Consider the following 18,611-nt stretch of genomic DNA (forward strand, 5'->3'; position numbering starts at 1 on the left):
CAAGTATCATTTATACGACATAATTTCATAGAAATTTGACGTTTAAAATAACACGTGCACTGCGTGGGCTTTCAAATCCGCTGCAGACTTTTCATGGACTGACGTTAAATGGCCTCTTCAAACGTCACTAATAAATCTAATAATTCGCATGCGTTGCAACCTTAGAGCATTTAATAACGTAGTTGTATTTAATTGCGACGTTTGAATTTTGATCGATCGCCTGCATTCATCAATCCTATCCTATCGCATGCCATTTGTGCAATGTTTGTAAAAGCCTTGTTATGATGTGTAGCCGGCTTTATAGCACTCTACTCTATGACTCTACTATAGGACATCACTATCACTGACATCAATCAAATAATCCAATATGGCCGACTGCTACAAACGGAGGTGCTCGCGGTTAATTTTTACTAAATTTCTGTTTATTTCGGTAGTTGAATAGAAAACTATATTGTCTTACTATATAATGTAAGTCAATACGCCTAATGAAAACGTTAATGTAAGTAGTTTTGTAGAAAAATCCGAGGTTCCGGCAAAAAACCTTGACATGCCTCGGGAAAGTTACGAAGTCGTGGCCCCTGCATTTTGCTCAATTGATATTACCATTTCGTAACTACTTCACAGGTATCCTGAAGATGCCAGTTAACTTGGTTGAAACGAAAAAAGGAGTCGAAAAAGCAAAGTTTTCACTGTCCTTGAATAGAAATGCAACTTATCTGAGCAACGAAGACCGACTTGCAGATTCGAAAGAGAAATCTGTGCCTGGCAAGTTCGGAAATCACGGTAATAAGGAAAACAGGCCGGCGAAGCGGCCATTTAAAGGCACTTATAACAATACTTTGAGTTCAGCTAAAAGGCTAAAGCCACTTACTGAATCACCTAAACTACCAGGTATGTTTCCATTTGGTTTGAGTTCTAAACAAAGTTTCATAAACCTCGAGGTACCTTTTGTCTAAGAACGCCGAATTTAATGCTGTTTACATTTTCATGAATGATGAATATAAGAGTCATACTGAAACTACTGAAAGTTATAATTTATTTGGTAATACAATATTACTTGTTTACTTTTGATCTAGGACTTTCTAAATGACTCACCCAGTCATATGATATGTTAAATTAGTGGGCTGGTATAAGCCAGTGTCTGTTAATCTACTTTTATTGTAAAGTAATATTGTGTCACTATAGTTCGTTTTTTTGGCATTAGAAAGAACTTGCAAGAAGGTAAGCGATCTTGACACGTCTTTTTATTGAAAAACACTTTTTAAAAATAAAAAACTATTACTTATGAAAGCAGAAGAATATAAATGATCGTATTAGATTCATAATTGTTACATATTTGCCGTAACTTATTTTTAAGATGTGTTTTTCAATTAAAAGACACATCAAGATTGTTTACCTAATTTCTAATGCTAAAAAAAACGAAGTATAGTACTGTAAATCCTTAATGGATAAAATGACAACTTGAGCCGCTTAACTTCAAACTCGGGTAAATCAGGTGTCAGATTATGTGATTTTGGTATTCAGAAAAGGTAATAGGGTTTCATCCTTTGTGTGTGCCAAGTGGATGGAAAATCACAAATAAGACAAGTTCTCATATCAATAACTTGTAAATAGGTTTCTCATTTTAGTGTTTTGTTTTATTTCAGTATTAAAACCTGCACCAGAAACAGAGCTGATAATACTGAAAGCGCCCGTGGCAAGCACTGCCATGTTGAATGGCCACCACAATGACAATCAGTATGGGACGCAGCGCAAGATACCCATCGCCACCCTGTCTAACCTCGGCAACACTTGCTTTCTTAACAGTGTGCTCTATACCTTGCGGTAAGTTGGTGACTGAATTAGTGAAAAGGATCCATCCCAGTAAAATCTGTCAGTAATACTTCAACTTTTGTCAAAAAGAAGTCATTCCTAGGTAAATTTTAAAACTCCTTTTCCATCTGGTATTAAACTGAACAAGCTTTCACTGTCTGCCTTTCTGTACATATGTTTGTCTCTCTATCAATAAGCTGTATTTAATTAACTGTAAAAGGATGAAGGATGAAGAAAATCCACAATAAACCCCCAATCCGTCTGGTCCCCGTGGGGGTTAGGACCAATCCCTTCCAGCTCCTATAAGAAATAGCTCCAACACTAAACATTAAATAGAACTGAAAAGCAGAAGAATTAAGATCTAAAACAAAAGTAGAAGACGCTAATAGAAAGGAATGGAAACAGCTGGGAGAGGCCTATGTGTCACAAGACACGCCAACCACTAATCCGGACAATCAAATGTGCTAGTTTTTAAGTTAACTTGTTTATAGATATAATGTAATACCGTTTTAGTTTTGGCAATAAAGGCTATTATGATTATGAAAAGGATGACAGTTTTCATACAGTGTATATTTTCTATTACTGCTATAAGATCCGACAAATGATCTGATGCAAATATGTTTAATTGCAATATTGACTAATTGCTGCTTCCAATGTTTTAGTAAGTTAAAGGGAATATCTCTAATACTGGAAAAATGGATGTATCTCTCGTAGATTCAATATGCTAACTCCCTTTACTTTTCAGGTATGCTCCAAGATTCCTCCACAACCTCCACCATCTCGTGTCAGACTTGGCCAGTGTGGAGCAGAAGCTCGGAAGCATACGACTGAAGAGTTCCTCGCTCGGAAGAAGCGCGGCAGGTCTAGCTTCGTCCGGTGCTCGGTCCTGGAGTAGCAAGGATCTGCTCTCGCTAGGACAGTCGGATAACTGTTCAGAGAAGAGTAAAATAAGGGTAAGTATTGTAGATTATTTTTCAGGTCTCCAATTACCTTCCAAATAACCTGATTTCCTGACCTCCAGAGCAAGGCTGCAATCTTTTTTATGGGGCAGATTAATGTGTTTAGACCAGACATACCTTTCATTAGTGTAAATTTTTTGGCAGAAGGTCTAGTAAAGACATTGCACCAATCCATTTCCAGAAGCTACTTTCTGAAAATGCTGAATTGATTTTTGGTTTAATCATATTCTATAGTTTCATATAAAAATTAGTGTCAAATAAAAGCTCTCCTCCCTAACATTCTCAGAAATACGTGCACGGACTGCCTGCTAAGCGACACCTGGTGACAAAGTTTGTGTCACAAGAAAATTTGATAATTGTCCCCAAAATTTTGTTTAAGTACAATATTATCTTAGTCTGTGAAAACATGTAGGATAATATGTTATACTTTGACATACATTATGTTATCAAACATTGATCTAATAACATTATTTCACATTTACAAACATTTCTGTTATCTCTATCATACACAAATATTGTTAAAAGGTAACTGAATATACTTAACATACTTTGTTTCCAACTACATTTCATAACAATTCTTAAATTAGTGTGCCATTATTTATATTTACTTCTGTGTCTTATCATATGCATAGGGCCATTTGCAGCAACCTCAGTTAACAGACTGATCAACATCACGCAGCAGAGATCTATGAAACTTCCCAACCAATAAAATACATATACAGCGAACACTAACGGTGACAAACGGTTTGGTGCAACCGACCCTTTGGGCTGTCACTGTCACCATCATGGTATAAAATTAACCGTACCTTCTGCTTGCTCAACAGATAGCAACGGAGAAACTGCACGAGACCTACCTTAACCTACGGGCAGCGGAGAGCAAGTGTTTTAACAGCAATTCGTCAGATGCATCGCCCGAGCCCTTCGCAGCTGACGCCTTCCTTGCTGCTCTACGAGACGTCAACCCCACCTTCGAAGGTAACTCTAATAGCAACCTCACATCTAAACCTGTTGTACAGAAAGCAAATGATTCAAAAGCAATTCGTGGGTCAAAGAACGTAGGACAAATTCTTAAATGAATCAAAACTAACGCACCCAAACAAATCTATAGACTAATCCAGCGGTCGCAACAGGCGGCCCGCGAGCTCACTAGCTATTTTGTATGTAATATTGACGAACGACATCTGCAAAAGTCACAAATATTACCAAAGTGCGGTCCGCGTCAACTTCGTTAACTACTATGTGGCCCTTGGCTACTAAAAGGTTGCCGACCGCTGGACTAATCCATTATGGTGCACATACTTTGCGAGCACTTTGACAGAATGGCAGGCCTTTCAAAATCGACTAAAAAGCGCCAGTTGCGAGAGTATAGGACGCAAGTAACAAGTTCTGTATAATATACCTGTGTAAATGAGTTCACGCCGTTTGGTGGTTGATATAAAAGCAACATAATTTGGCTATAAACATAAAATATGATAATTTAACAACCTTGTCAATTCCAGGCAACCGGCAACAAGACGCCCACGAGCTGCTGGTGTGCATTCTCGACAACATCCGCGAGACGTGCCGCGCGCTCAGCGACCGCGCGCGGTTACACTTGCCCGAGAACGGGGACAGGTACTGGGCTATAACCGCGACAATCGAGGGTCGCAAATTGCGGGCATCTTTCTCTGTCACTCTAATTACGCCTTCATTGGAGTAAAAGAGAAAGATCCCCGCAATTTGCGAATTTCGGTTTTCGCGGTAGCCCCTCTGTTGTTGTTACTCTGTTGCTTTTGGTTGATAATTTGATAACCAAAACGGTCTAGCTGTCTTATTGTCGTCGAGCATATGCATGACATGACAGGATTCTAACAGCACTTGCTATATCCTGTCTTATGATGTCCGGTAAGGTGGGTCCACACAGGTCGAGCAATCTCGCGAGGAAATTGCTGACGAATAAAAGTAGGTTCCTTGTGGTTGACTCTGAAAAAAAAACACATGAAACACATTACATAATATGAAATTATTTTAAATAATGAACAGCTTTTGTGATATTTCTAGCAACGGCATCGGTCGGCAACCGAGTCTTGACGGTGACAGCAAGCCCGGGCTCGGCAACCTTCGCAAGTCGTGGAAGAAACGCAAGGACGGAAACAAAAGACATTCTCCTACTGAAGACAGGGCGCCTTCTCCGGCCGAGCCCGACCATAGGCCTGGGTGGGACTTCGTTGCTGACGACTTTGAAGGTAAATACCATATGACTGTAAGGTCTTAACAGCAAGCTCGGACTTGGCAACCTGTGCAAGTTGTGGAAAAAACGCAAATACTGCAACAAGACATAGTCGCCTACTGAAAATAAGGCGCCTTCCACGGCCGTGCCCGACCACAGACCTGGATGGGTCTTTTATATTCGGCGAATTTAGAAGTACGTCTGATGATTAGATTACTAGGAACAATAATAATTACCCTGTCGATATTTTTTTAAGTGTACATTTTTTGCAGGCACGATGGTAGTCCGCACAATGTGCCTCGAGTGCGAAGCGGTAACGGAGAAGGCGCAAGCAGTCCTCGAGCTGTGTGTGCCTGTAGGCGAGGAGGATGCTCCCGACTCCGAGCCCTTCCGGGCCGCCTGCCTCACCAGCGAGTACCTAAGGGATCAGAACAAGGTATCTACAGTACCTACGAGTATCTACACCCTCTTTATAAAGGTCTGCAATTTGCCAGTGCCGTAATTTAGTTTAAGTAATGTAGATTGATTTTTCAATTGTAAGTATGGCAGTGACTACTATCATAGTCATTCGGCAAGTCGTAAACTTAACCTGCTTTGGCGAAGGCTTGAAAGATGAGACTTGTTGTTGATCCCTCTGGTGACTAGCGAGATAAAATATTTTATTATAACGTTCACACAAAATGAGCCATCTCAGTCATCTCGCATGCACGCTGAGCAGCTCGGGCTGTGTAGACATACCTGAGGCAGACGCACGGCCGGCCGCAATGCCACGGGCGAGGCACGTCTCCTTCGCGCGGCAATTTCCCCGCGAGGCGGTTTGCTCTGTGGAGTGCCTATTTACATCGTTTTGTTTATATTTTCCAGTATTGGTGCGAACGCTGCCTCCGCTACAACGAAGCGCGGCGCAGCGTGGCGTACTCCCGACTACCTCGAATTCTAGTTTTGCAACTGAAAAGGTATCATTTGAGTTCATTTTGGTCAGTGCCCTGTTTATCTAAAGCTTGTAACTTGTAATACAAGTGGAAGTCCCTTTTTGACAGCTATTGTTAGGGACTTCCACTTGTATTACAAGTTACAAGCTTTTGATAAACGGCACTGGTCTGACTTAAAGGCAGGTTTCGGTTCAAACCCCGGTCCTTACCAATGAGTCTTTTGATACTCAATGTGTATTTGCTATCATTTATCATTCGATATTTTTTTACCACTCGCTCTTGTCTCAGTGAGGTCTAGTTTTTTTTTTTAGTTTTAAGGTTTATAAGGCTTTGTGGGTTTTGCAAGCCATGGTGCAAAGCTCGAACATAGAATAATAGTTTAAAGTTTGTCTTGCGTTTCTAGTTCATTTCCATGGCAATAATACTGAATGCCGACTGATTATAGGTTTAGCGGCGGCATGGAGAAGATCACGCGGCACGCGCCGACGCCATTACTGATGCCGTGCTTCTGTGAGGTGTGCGCGCACCGGCCACAGGATCAATCGCCTAACCACAGGTACCTTTTTTAGTAATATATATTATCTCTCTTTGTTGATAGCGAAGCGAGGTCTTATTGATAACTAAGAGTGTGCTTTCAAGTCTGTTACATGATATCTTGAGTATCATGTAAATATTTATGAGATTTATTGCACATATTTTTTTAAATTAGAACATGAAGAGTATCGGTTGGGATGTTGAGGGGATCAAAATGTATATATATCGCGGCTGTCTATCGCGGTGCACTACCAGTATTAGTGGTTCATCAAGTCACTGGCAATGATCTGCTGTATGTATCATTGTTTATTTTTTACATTTTAGTGAGGTTACTCGTGTGTAATTGCAGCTACGTGTTGTGGGCGGTGATCATGCACCTGGGGCAGTCGCTGTCGGGCGGGCACTACGTGGCGTACGCGCGCGAGGCGGGCGGCGCCGGCGACGCCTGCTCCCGCACCAGCGACGCGCCGCCGCAGCCCAGCTCCTTCATGCGCACGCTGTTCCACCGCCCCAGGCAGCAGACACCCGGCTGCGCCGCTAAAGGTAACTACACGGGGGGTGCGGGGGACGACGCCTGCTCCCGCACCAGCGACGCGCCGCCGCAGCCCAGCTCCTTCATGCGCACGCTGTTCCACCGCCCCAGGCAGCAGACACCCGGCTGCGCCGCTAAAGGTAACTACACGGGGGGTGCGGGGGACGACGCCTGCTCCCGCACCAGCGACGCGCCGCCGCAGCCCAGCTCCTTCATGCGCGCGCTGTTCCACCGCCCCAGGCAGCAGACACCCGGCTGCACCGCTAAAGGTAACTACACGGGGGGTGCGGGGGACGACGCCTGCTCCCGCACCAGCGACGCGCCGCCGCAGCCCAGCTCCTTCATGCGCACGCTGTTCCACCGCCCCAGGCAGCAGACACCCGGCTGCGCCGCTAAAGGTAACTACACGGGGGGTGCGGGGGACGACGCCTGCTCCCGCACCAGCGACGCGCCGCCGCAGCCCAGCTCCTTCATGCGCACGCTGTTCCACCGCCCCAGGCAGCAGACACCCGGCTGCGCCGCTAAAGGTAACTACACGGGGGGTGCGGGGGACGACGCCTGCTCCCGCACCAGCGACGCGCCGCCGCAGCCCAGCTCCTTCATGCGCACGCTGTTCCACCGCCCCAGGCAGCAGACACCCGGCTGCGCCGCTAAAGGTAACTACACGGGGGGTGCGGGGGACGACGCCTGCTCCCGCACCAGCGACGCGCCGCCGCAGCCCAGCTCCTTCATGCGCACGCTGTTCCACCGCCCCAGGCAGCAGACACCCGGCTGCGCCGCTAAAGGTAACTACACGGGGGGTGCGGGGGACGACGCCTGCTCCCGCACCAGCGACGCGCCGCCGCAGCCCAGCTCCTTCATGCGCACGCTGTTCCACCGCCCCAGGCAGCAGACACCCGGCTGCGCCGCTAAAGGTAACTACACGGGGGGTGCGGGGGACGACGCCTGCTCCCGCACCAGCGACGCGCCGCCGCAGCCCAGCTCCTTCATGCGCACGCTGTTCCACCGCCCCAGGCAGCAGACACCCGGCTGCGCCGCTAAAGGTAACTACACGGGGGGTGCGGGGGACGACGCCTGCTCCCGCACCAGCGACGCGCCGCCGCAGCCCAGCTCCTTCATGCGCACGCTGTTCCACCGCCCCAGGCAGCAGACACCCGGCTGCGCCGCTAAAGGTAACTACACGGGGGGTGCGGGGGACGACGCCTGCTCCCGCACCAGCGACGCGCCGCCGCAGCCCAGCTCCTTCATGCGCACGCTGTTCCACCGCCCCAGGCAGCAGACACCCGGCTGCGCCGCTAAAGGTAACTACACGGGGGGTGCGGGGGACGACGCCTGCTCCCGCACCAGCGACGCGCCGCCGCAGCCCAGCTCCTTCATGCGCACGCTGTTCCACCGCCCCAGGCAGCAGACACCCGGCTGCGCCGCTAAAGGTAACTACACGGGGGGTGCGGGGGACGACGCCTGCTCCCGCACCAGCGACGCGCCGCCGCAGCCCAGCTCCTTCATGCGCACGCTGTTCCACCGCCCCAGGCAGCAGACACCCGGCTGCGCCGCTAAAGGTAACTACACGGGGGGTGCGGGGGACGACGCCTGCTCCCGCACCAGCGACGCGCCGCCGCAGCCCAGCTCCTTCATGCGCACGCTGTTCCACCGCCCCAGGCAGCAGACACCCGGCTGCACCGCTAAAGGTAACTACACGGGGGGTGCGGGGGACGACGCCTGCTCCCGCACCAGCGACGCGCCGCCGCAGCCCAGCTCCTTCATGCGCACGCTGTTCCACCGCCCCAGGCAGCAGACACCCGGCTGCGCCGCTAAAGGTAACTACACGGGGGGTGCGGGGGACGACGCCTGCTCCCGCACCAGCGACGCGCCGCCGCAGCCCAGCTCCTTCATGCGCACGCTGTTCCACCGCCCCAGGCAGCAGACACCCGGCTGCGCCGCTAAAGGTAACTACACATTAGCACAGTATAATAAAGAGTACTAACGTACAGTATGGACACTCCCCGCCTCCCGTTGAAAGTGCCGCCCACCCGCTCTCGATTACCTCACAGTTACCGGCTGGCAAGGACGCGACGACGCGGTGCGCAAAGCGGAGACCACGTAAAAAATTCAAATATTAAACAAATATTTACAAAACCTATCAGATCACACTGAAACCAATACAATATCTATATAAACAAAAAATCATGTTTACAACTTACGTAATATGTTGGTGGCCTGAATTTCCTTACAAAATTTTCGTTACTTTCGCTACTCAGGAAACTATTGTATAAATTGAGCTTAGATACCCACCTTACAACATAATACGATTCTTATTTCTTCCTAATTCGCACAATGAGTTTTGAGTCATTTCATCATTGAGGCATTTGAGCCATTGAGGTCATCGAACTTGACAACAAACTGGCGAGAACCCTCGCACGTCTTATCTCACTCACACAAGCATGGTACGCGTTCACCTACACGAGATTAGACTGTGTGCGTAGGAACGCGTTTGTTTCATACATTTGATCGCCAGTGTCCGGGGTGTGACATTAGGCTGCTCCTTTCCAGTGCATACCCGAAACACACTTAACCAATGAATTTTTAGGGTTCCGTACCCAAAGGGTAAAACGGGACCCTATTACTAAGACTTCGCTGTCCGTCCGTCCGTCCGTCCGTCTGTCACCAGGCTGTATCTCACGAACCGTGATGATGTATTTCTGTTGCCGCTATAACAACAAATACTAAAAACAGAATAAAATAAAGATTTAAATGGGGCTCCCATACAACAAACGTGATTTTTGACCAAAGTTAAGCAACGTCGGGAGGGTCAGTACTTGGATGGGTGACCGTTTTTTTTTTTGCGTTTTTTTTGTTTTTATTTTTGCATTATGGTACGGAACCCTTCGTGCGCGAGTCCGACTCGCACTTGCCCGGTTTTTAATAAACACTATCCGGCTTAGCACAGGAGAACCGTGATAGTATTGTGTCCACAAGATAGACTACAGGTTCCTCTGTTCTTAGTAGTCACCTCACGGATGTAATATTATCGCTACGTCCCTAAACCTTCATATATATTACCGGAAACATTCTCACTATTATTTTTGTTGAATCATAATTTTTATGTTGTATTATCTTGTGAGTGTTTTGAGGTCACCTGTAAGCCCGCAAGAGTTGAACACCAATAAAATAAATAAAATAAAAATAATAACTTGTAACCGTTCAAAAAAATTACATTTCCATGTTATATAACAATTTAAAAATCCATTGACTAATATTAATCTATTTCAAATTTAATGTTGAATACACCGGAAACCCTTTCCGGTTTCAACATTTACTTTTTCAGCTACTCTACCTTGTACTTCGTCCATACCCAACCTAAACTCACACATATAATTTGTCAAAGGACTGTCTCATTTCAATCATAGACAGAGAGAATCATACTATCTTTGTCTTACACTAGTCTTCTTATCAGTCGTGCACTCTTGTCATAGTGAGTACTAGCACCCAAAAGAAAAGGATAAGTATAATTTTCCTCGTTGTTACTGACTGACAAATTGGTTTGACCAACTATATTTTATGACATCGCATTGTTTAATTCCCCAGAGTGCTGCGTGCCCCGGCCGCGGCCCGAGGCCTCGTGGCTGGCGTGCGACGACGAGCAGGTGAAGCCCATCTCCAACCAGGACTTCCACGACCTGCTCTCCGCCGAGCCCAAGGTGCGCTCCGCCGCCACGCCATACCTGCTCTTCTACGTCAAGAGCGAAGACGGCTAGTGAAGAGGGTGAAAGGTTTAGAGTGTAGGTGGCCTAATCGCTGTGCCATACTCACGGTCCGTGCGCTCAAGGAAGCAGCTATGTAGTAGGAAGTTGAGCTGTAATAGAATTAAAATACGGCCAATATTATCTGAGGGCCCCGTAGTGCTCTCGTCAAGACGATAAAACTGTTGAGAATTGCATTACTCGAGAAATTCAGAAGGGGAAGTGAAATTTCGGGGTCGGATATAGGGGATTGCGACTGCTGCTGGGGTTCTCTAAAATATTACATCAACTTTAAAAGTAGAAATGTCGAACATTAGTACAATTTCTCGCACTGATTTACTACGAGTAAAAAAACATACAACCAAATTGAGAACAGAACCTCTTCCTTTTGGAAATATGAAATCGGTTTAAAATAATAGGCTAGTCTTTCTCTGAAAAATCCCAGTCAAATGCGCTAACTTTCTGATGACAACAATTGGTACTATTGGTACATTACTAATTTCTTAGTACAAATTTTACATTGAACTATATTCTATTTTATTATAGTTCTAGTTACTGACAAGACATACAATATGTATGTATGTATATTATTATTACACAGCTGCATCCTTTCCGTATGACATACGCGATCGTGAGTAATGCTTTTAACATTTTACTACAAAGCAATGAGTAGGTACATAGGCAGAGGTATTGAAACTTGTGGTAATTCTAAAGAGGTAAAATTAAGCGGAAATATTCTTCTGTAAATGTTTGAAAACATAATAGTTGAAAGGGGTTTGTACTATCTTTATTGGTGAAGGGACAAAAATGGTTGGGTACACTGAAATAAGCTTAGCATATATGTATGTTTGCTATGGCATAAGCTTGTATACGCCACGTTTCTTTTATAGTTCGTTTTTTTAGCATTAGAAAAAGACTAGTCAGTAACTATTACTTATGAAAGCGAAATAATGTAAATAATCGTACATGATGCATACTTGTCACATATTGTCAGTGACTTATTTTTCAAAAGTGTTTTTTTTTATAAAAAAACACGTCTATATTGTTAACCTTTTTTCTAAAGCTAAAAAAACGAACTATAGAAACCCAAACTAAGTTAGAGGAGACTGGGAGACACCCTGTAGAAAGGTCAATAAGGCTCGAAGCTTTGTATTAGAATGTTCGCGATACAGGCATCTGATCAGAGTACGCTATAGTATTGTGAAGGCAACATTTCGTTCATTCAAATATTATTTAGATGCTTTAAAAGACGATTTAGACTAGACAGATAATAACTGTCAGCCGTGATATTATGTAGCTGAAATATAAGATATTATAGAAAACGATCAAAGTATATTGTAAAGTGTATATTATAAAAGCATCTCACTATTTTCACTCGACAATATGGACTCGAAACAGATTTCGGATATACCTTCCATTGTATACTGTATCTTCATAGAGTTTATAATAGTATAGTTAGCTAACGCAAATTTGGGGTCACCAACCACATAATTTCATATAATTATCAATTTAAACTATTTTTTTGGTTTAAAGGCCTGAACACACCGGGTGCCGGTGCCTAGACGTGCACGTGCGCGTGCGCTGAAATAGAGCCGTGCACGCACACGTCACGCAAGCGGTGTGCCATCTTTGATAAGGATTTGTATATTACAACGTTCATGTGTACGTCTACGCACACGCACCCGGTGTGCCTTTAACCATTGTCTTTAGTCATTTTTATCAGAGACACGTGATTCATAAAAACTGTCTCTAAAGATGCATTCATCAATAACGGCGTCACTTGGGCAAGGTCCAATGTATTTGTTTGTCACTTTGACCTCTTACCTATCTCACAGCTCGCAAAGTGGCGCCGTGACCCAGTTTTTATTTTTCACTTGATTCTTATTTTAATCTTTAAAGCAAATGATAACATATGAAATTATGTATAAGGTCATTGTGGGGAATTATATGTAAAGGAAGACCGTCTACAAGCGCTTTCGTCGCTTTTAACTCGTGCGTTTGTACACAAGCCTCCTAAGACTCACCATATAAAGTTTTAAATATTTTAATTTGAACCTTATGAATTTAAATTAGAACGGATTTTGTTTGTTTTAAAAAGCAATGAATCAAAAGAAATGCTACTTTATTTGTTTCATGAAAGATTCAAATTAGCGTGCAAGAATATGTACATTATAATGTACATTTAGTCTCAGGACGATAGATACCTACTCCACTTTTGAAAGACGGTAGGAGAGGCGTGAACCTCTTTCTGACGGTGTCTGAGCGTATACAAATACGAGATTTCTCGCCGTATGACGGTCTTCCCGACATTAAATTTTATAAACTAGGTTTTCCACATTGATCTTAGTGTTCGGTGGATTCGGGCCTAAAGTATATTTACACATGTAGTGCATAATTATTTTCCATCGTATTTGTCATGCTACTTCAGTCAACCTCAGTACTCTATGTATGGAGACTGACTGAAACAGCAAGACACGTTTGTACGTTTCCGTGAAAACACGATGGAAAATAATTATGAACTACATCTGTACAGTTGTGTACTTTCAAATATGCTTCGAACCAAGTGTTGTTCACGTTATAGTACATTCGACGTCAAAGATATGTTTACACTTTTCGCCTTATTACAAAGGAGTAAGGTGCAAAAGTGTAAACATATCTTTGACGTCGACTGTACTAAGACGACTTTGTTCTTGGCGGCGTATAATAGTTCAGGCAGACATATTTTTAAACAGTTAGATGATTCCTATTATAAAGTTAACTTTTTCACCGCCAAAAGTACTATAAAAAAATGTGACGTTCTCCGCCAAAAGGAGCCTCGTGAGGTTTTGATTAAGATGAGTAGCAATACTCGTAAGGATAAAAGTTAAATTCTACCATCATCTGTTATTTCATTTGGTTAAAATATTTAAGGCAATATGCCTCATTGACATTGGTACTTTTTACATGTAACCATAATAACTATTAAAACAAATGTCGCATGGCGGTGAAAGAGTTGATAACGATTGTTAGTGATATTATGTCTGAAAAATCGGCCTATTTCCTTCCTTAATACTATATTGTTGAACAGGTCTTGCATACACAATGATTGATCAAAAAATAAATATGTTGGTAAACATATTACAAACGTGTAATCATAATTGCAAAGCTATGTTAGCTTTAAATATTAAATTTTGTGTCGGTATGCATTTTGACGCTTCATCAAATATAATTACTGAATTTTAGCATACAGAACAGAAAGATTAGCAATTTCCATTATGAATTACTGTTTCATATGTTTCACTGCAGTCTCACCACTCATTTTATGTTTTACAACTACTAACATGTAAAACTGCCGCTGCGGCTGGAAGTAGCCGCTCAAGATCGTAACAAATGGAGGATTCTTCTGCGAGCCCTTTGTCCCTAATGAGGGATAACAGGAATGCATCATCATCATCATCATGTAAAACATAAAATGTTTATTCATTATTACGACTCGTAAAACACGATAAAGTCACTAAAATATAACAGTTGAACTTTGCGGAGGCTTAAATATCTCTCGTTCTGTATGATCTAAAGTCAAGGCAAAATCGGGACTAAATAAAGAAGTTTAATTATATTCGCTTGATTTATATGCAAAATTTGACATTTAACATGTATTTTAAAAATGTAATGAAGAATTTAAATAATTAATAAGGCGAAGAACCAAACCTAAAGAATTTACCTTTTTCTGTCAAGTTTTATATCACAAAATAGTTATCATGTTCTTAGTTTCGTTATAATTTAAATTTTAAAGCTCTACGTCAAAACTAATAGGACTATAAGGTTTTTTTATCCGAATATAAAAACAGTAAGTATTACACGATAAATTAATTATAAAACATGAAAGCAGAACATGTACTTATAACCATTTTTGTGATATATCACACAGAATATGTATCCAGTTCATAGTGAATGCAAGAGCTATATGAATTTTAAGAAACCGCTGCTTGGCTGCGCTCTGTTTTAGTGTCAGACCCTGTAATATTCAACTCACACCCGATCTAAGGACCACTTTTTTTTTCTCCATTGCCAAGTTCGGGTTATAAAAACATCCCTTTTTAACTTATTATCCCAAATTAATATTAAATCGGTAAATATATTCCATTCTAGCAGCCAGGAAGCGTTATATATGCAAATAACTATATCAATATATTTGGATGCAATACAAGAAATATAAAAATTGTTAAAAATATTACTCTTATGTCACAATTATTGCGCACAGATTAGTTTACGATATTTATATGAAGACTACAACGATGTATCGCATGCTTGCTAAAATATGACTGCTTTTTTAACCATTTGTAATCATTTTTGTGGCATTATCAGTTTTACGGTCACAAATATGAATAGCTAAGTTGACTATGAACTTCAATTTGACGCGTATTGTTTATCTAAATAAGTTTCACCAGGATATTTGAAATGATTTCTAAAAATCAGTGTATTATTAAGATCAGAAGTGATATTACGCCATTCTGGTGCCCTTGTATTACAAGTTATAATGCAGTGGACCCAAATTGTTTGATATGCCCATTTCTATATTTCCAATATACACACTGAATATTCATTTGGCGAAAAGATGACAGCTGCCCCTTATTGAGTGGGATAGTTAATATGCATAATTTATATACCCCTGATACTAACAGATAGCAGGGTCGTTCCTCAAAAATATCATTCCCCTGGCCATACATATCCGCAAATTCCCAGATGCCGCTAACATCTAATTTTTGGTGACTGCGTAAGCGTGTAACCCGTGCCAAGTTAAGCCAAGCGCGCACCACGATTTTTTGTCGCGCGATAATTTAGTCGCAGAAATGTAACGTATGGGTTTATATGGCGGTGCGCGCATATGCGACAAAAAAATCGCAGCGATTTTAAAATTGTGATTTGTTACATTTTTCCGCGACAGCGCGCGACGCGATTGTCGCAAAGTGAATTGCAGCATACGAAGCTGTATGGCCCCGCGCGCACTGCGATAATAAAATCGCAGCCTGGACCTCAGTCGGCATTTCGCTCTCCAAGCGTCAACATATCGGAACCTGGTTCTCCAATGGAGTTACAAGATGAGACGCTAGATGTTGACCGTTTAATTATAGAAATAGAAGGAGATCACCTTTGTGGTATAAATACTCAGTCATACAGCGATTGCATATTGTTTCACGACAAGCAACTGGTACGACATCCATGTCGAGAATGAACAAATCGTCGACTTTTTCATCGCAGTGCGCGCACTGAATTTTCTGCGATAAATTACAGCGCGATTCTAAAATCGTGTCGCAAAAATTAAAATCGTGGTGCGCGCTTGGCGTAACATCTATATCCAAAACTGCTGAGGGGAATCTCCTGGAAATTTGCGAACAGGTACCTACATAGACTAGGAATCCTCTAGACCGAGTTTAGAACAATTATTTCAAGCAACCGATGATGCCAAAAATGCGAGGGTGCGCGGGACGAGGTGTGCGAAGTCCCGTGCCATGATTGGTCCGTTCAAAGACAAGGACACTTTCGACTCGAACATGGAGTAAAATTACCATATGCGTGGCAGAGGAGGTAGCCCGACTATGCTCAGTCTGGAGGATGTTTTGTCTGTGGTAGCGCCTCTCGGCAAGTCACGCATTATAATTTGTAACACAATTTTTTTTCGGAAATATTAACGATAGCAATTTTTTTCCAGAAAAAATATTAGGTATATTGAATCATTCTGACATGTGTTTTGCTTCACTAACTCGCTTACGAGTTCTTGAAAGTCATTTTTATTTGACATCTTTGTATACTTTTAATGAATAGAAACTATTATTATGGGTTAAGTTTCCTGTAGTGCTTGTAGGAATATCTAGTTTATTTGAATGATAGTGCCATTTATGTATCGTTCCATGGAAAGGTACTAGCGCGACTCATTAGTCGCATTTTTCAAGCTTTGTTTTAATAACATTGTAATATTTGTAATCGTCAGTTAGCCAAGGGCCCCTTTCGCGTGGAACGACACGTATTCGGGTTACAGTTGGCGGTTATATTCGTAATTTTAACCGAATGAAGTTGAAATAACTCATAAACCTCTATGGGACCTTACAAATATCCAGTGATAATAATAATTAGAACACCATTATCATGATATCCATACAAAATTAATGTATGAGTATTAAACTAAAAAACAGTATTATAATACAATATTCCAAGTTTCATTCAAAGCGCACTCGTATATTTTTGATTCCATGTGCAAAGAGACAAAAGATGTTTATATTCCATTCAAATTTCTACCTTAACCTAATATCCATAACGTCTACATTATATTTTTAGGCCGCTTGTTTGTATCAAAGATCCTTAAATGGTGTTAAAAGAGATAACTGAATAGAACCCCTCTTATTGTTACGAGGAAATGCATGAACTATATAGTTTTTTATCCTAAGTTGTACCATGTTGTATCATATCTATTATTTAGGAGCAGGTACAAAATTTGTACTAAGCTGTGAGCTTTTTTTAATCAATCTTTGTTTATATAAAGAATTTGCTATCATTTAAGTATGCTAGATAATATTCTTATTTTTTTACTATACTTCGGTGAATGAAAATTAGTATCATGTGTCTGCTTGCAGTTCTATGCGTACAAATGCCTAATGTAGGTACTAGAGGAAGAAAGCAATATAACTGCCTCTCGTTCTTGCAGAACTGCAGTCAGGTTCATGGTAACTAGGTTTAAGGATGAATTATTTCTGTTTGCTACCAATCTCGTGTCTTAAAATTCGAACATTCCCATTAGGCTGCTTTTACACGAGTGAATTTTGCACGCGTCATAGACAATGTAAAATTTCTCGAGTTTAGCTTGGCAAGCCATTTCCGTCAGGAGAAAAAGGGGGCAAATTGAAAAATGTAGGCGCGACGGGTTGTCCGCCCATAACAAATTTGAATTGCGCGCTTTTTTCTACTGACAAGGTTGGTTTGCCAGAGACGCCAGAGTGTACCTATGTAGAACCTTTTTCACTAGAATTTTGATTTTTTTCTGATTCTAGTAGGTACCTGATTTTAATTTGAATGTACTTTATTGTATATGTGTTAAAATAACGTACCTATAATTTGTGATAGTCTACTAAAATTTAATCTAAACGTTTTACCAACACCAAGGTGCAATTCGGACCCATTTAGATGTTTTATCTAATCTAAATTAAAATTTTCACAAATTACCTACACATTTTAGATTTAGGTACTTCATTAGTAATTTTGACATGTGTTTTTTGACATTAAACATATTGAATTGAATTTGAAAGTACTCGGGAAATCCATTATTTATTATTCGTCTATCTCCATCTCTGTCAGTTTGTCGCTTGACAGGGAGTGATAGAGATGAACATGGGCTATTACATTTGTTTCCTATGTAGACATCACATTTTATAATGATATGAGATTGTCCAAGTAAACAAGTTTTCTATTGTCTATATACTTTGATGGTTATGTATAAGGCAGCTAAAGCTCCCTTTATAATGTATTAATATTACAAAACGCTACAAATATGTTGCTCATGCCATTCAAATATTTTCAGAAAGGTGATATTCTTGTCAGTAGCTGTAATTACTGTTTATTTAGTATCGAACAATATGTTATTTTAATTGATTTTTATTGTAAATTGGATTTGGAAATAAAAAAACAATAATTGAGAATTTTTGTTTTCTTTAAAAAAATACCTTCTGATGAATAAGTGTGAAAAATGGAAGGTGACAAAAGTCAATCAAACATCTATTTCATATTATTACATATTTAAGACCACGCATATCAGCATGTCGAAACATTAATTGATTAAATTGAGAAAACTACAGGCCGCCGCCGCTAATGGGGCATCGGATCGACATCAAAAGCAAAATTCCCTCTGAACTGATCGGCTGTGGT

At 41.9% G+C, this 18,611-nt stretch overlaps 1 protein-coding gene across 1 annotated transcript; it reads left to right on the forward strand.

The window, feature by feature from the left end:
- Positions 1 to 367: 367 nt before the first annotated feature.
- On the forward strand, positions 368 to 18,376 carry LOC134664359 (ubiquitin carboxyl-terminal hydrolase 1). Its single transcript, XM_063520940.1, has 12 exons — positions 368 to 499; positions 625 to 891; positions 1,647 to 1,824; positions 2,558 to 2,765; positions 3,596 to 3,746; positions 4,271 to 4,385; positions 4,812 to 4,996; positions 5,253 to 5,416; positions 5,845 to 5,936; positions 6,358 to 6,468; positions 6,796 to 6,989; positions 10,564 to 18,376. The coding sequence occupies exons 2-12, from the start codon at positions 636 to 638 to the stop codon at positions 10,731 to 10,733; spliced, it is 1,824 nt and encodes a 607-aa protein (XP_063377010.1). The 5' UTR covers positions 368 to 499; positions 625 to 635; the 3' UTR covers positions 10,734 to 18,376.
- The last annotated feature ends 235 nt before the right edge of the window (positions 18,377 to 18,611 follow it).

This window comes from Cydia fagiglandana, chromosome 5 (assembly GCF_963556715.1).
Source record: "Cydia fagiglandana chromosome 5, ilCydFagi1.1, whole genome shotgun sequence".
Lineage (NCBI taxonomy): Eukaryota > Metazoa > Arthropoda > Insecta > Lepidoptera > Tortricidae > Cydia > Cydia fagiglandana.

Bases quoted from the DNA above. Each gene is read 5' to 3' on its own strand.
- LOC134664359 (XM_063520940.1), top strand. From the start codon at position 636: ATGCCAGTTAACTTGGTTGAAACGAAAAAAGGAGTCGAAAAAGCAAAG. The intron at 2,766-3,595 runs GTAAGTATTGTA...CTTGCTCAACAG, and splicing joins CAGAGAAGAGTAAAATAAGG to ATAGCAACGGAGAAACTGCA. The intron at 4,386-4,811 runs GTACTGGGCTAT...TGATATTTCTAG, and splicing joins TTGCCCGAGAACGGGGACAG to CAACGGCATCGGTCGGCAAC.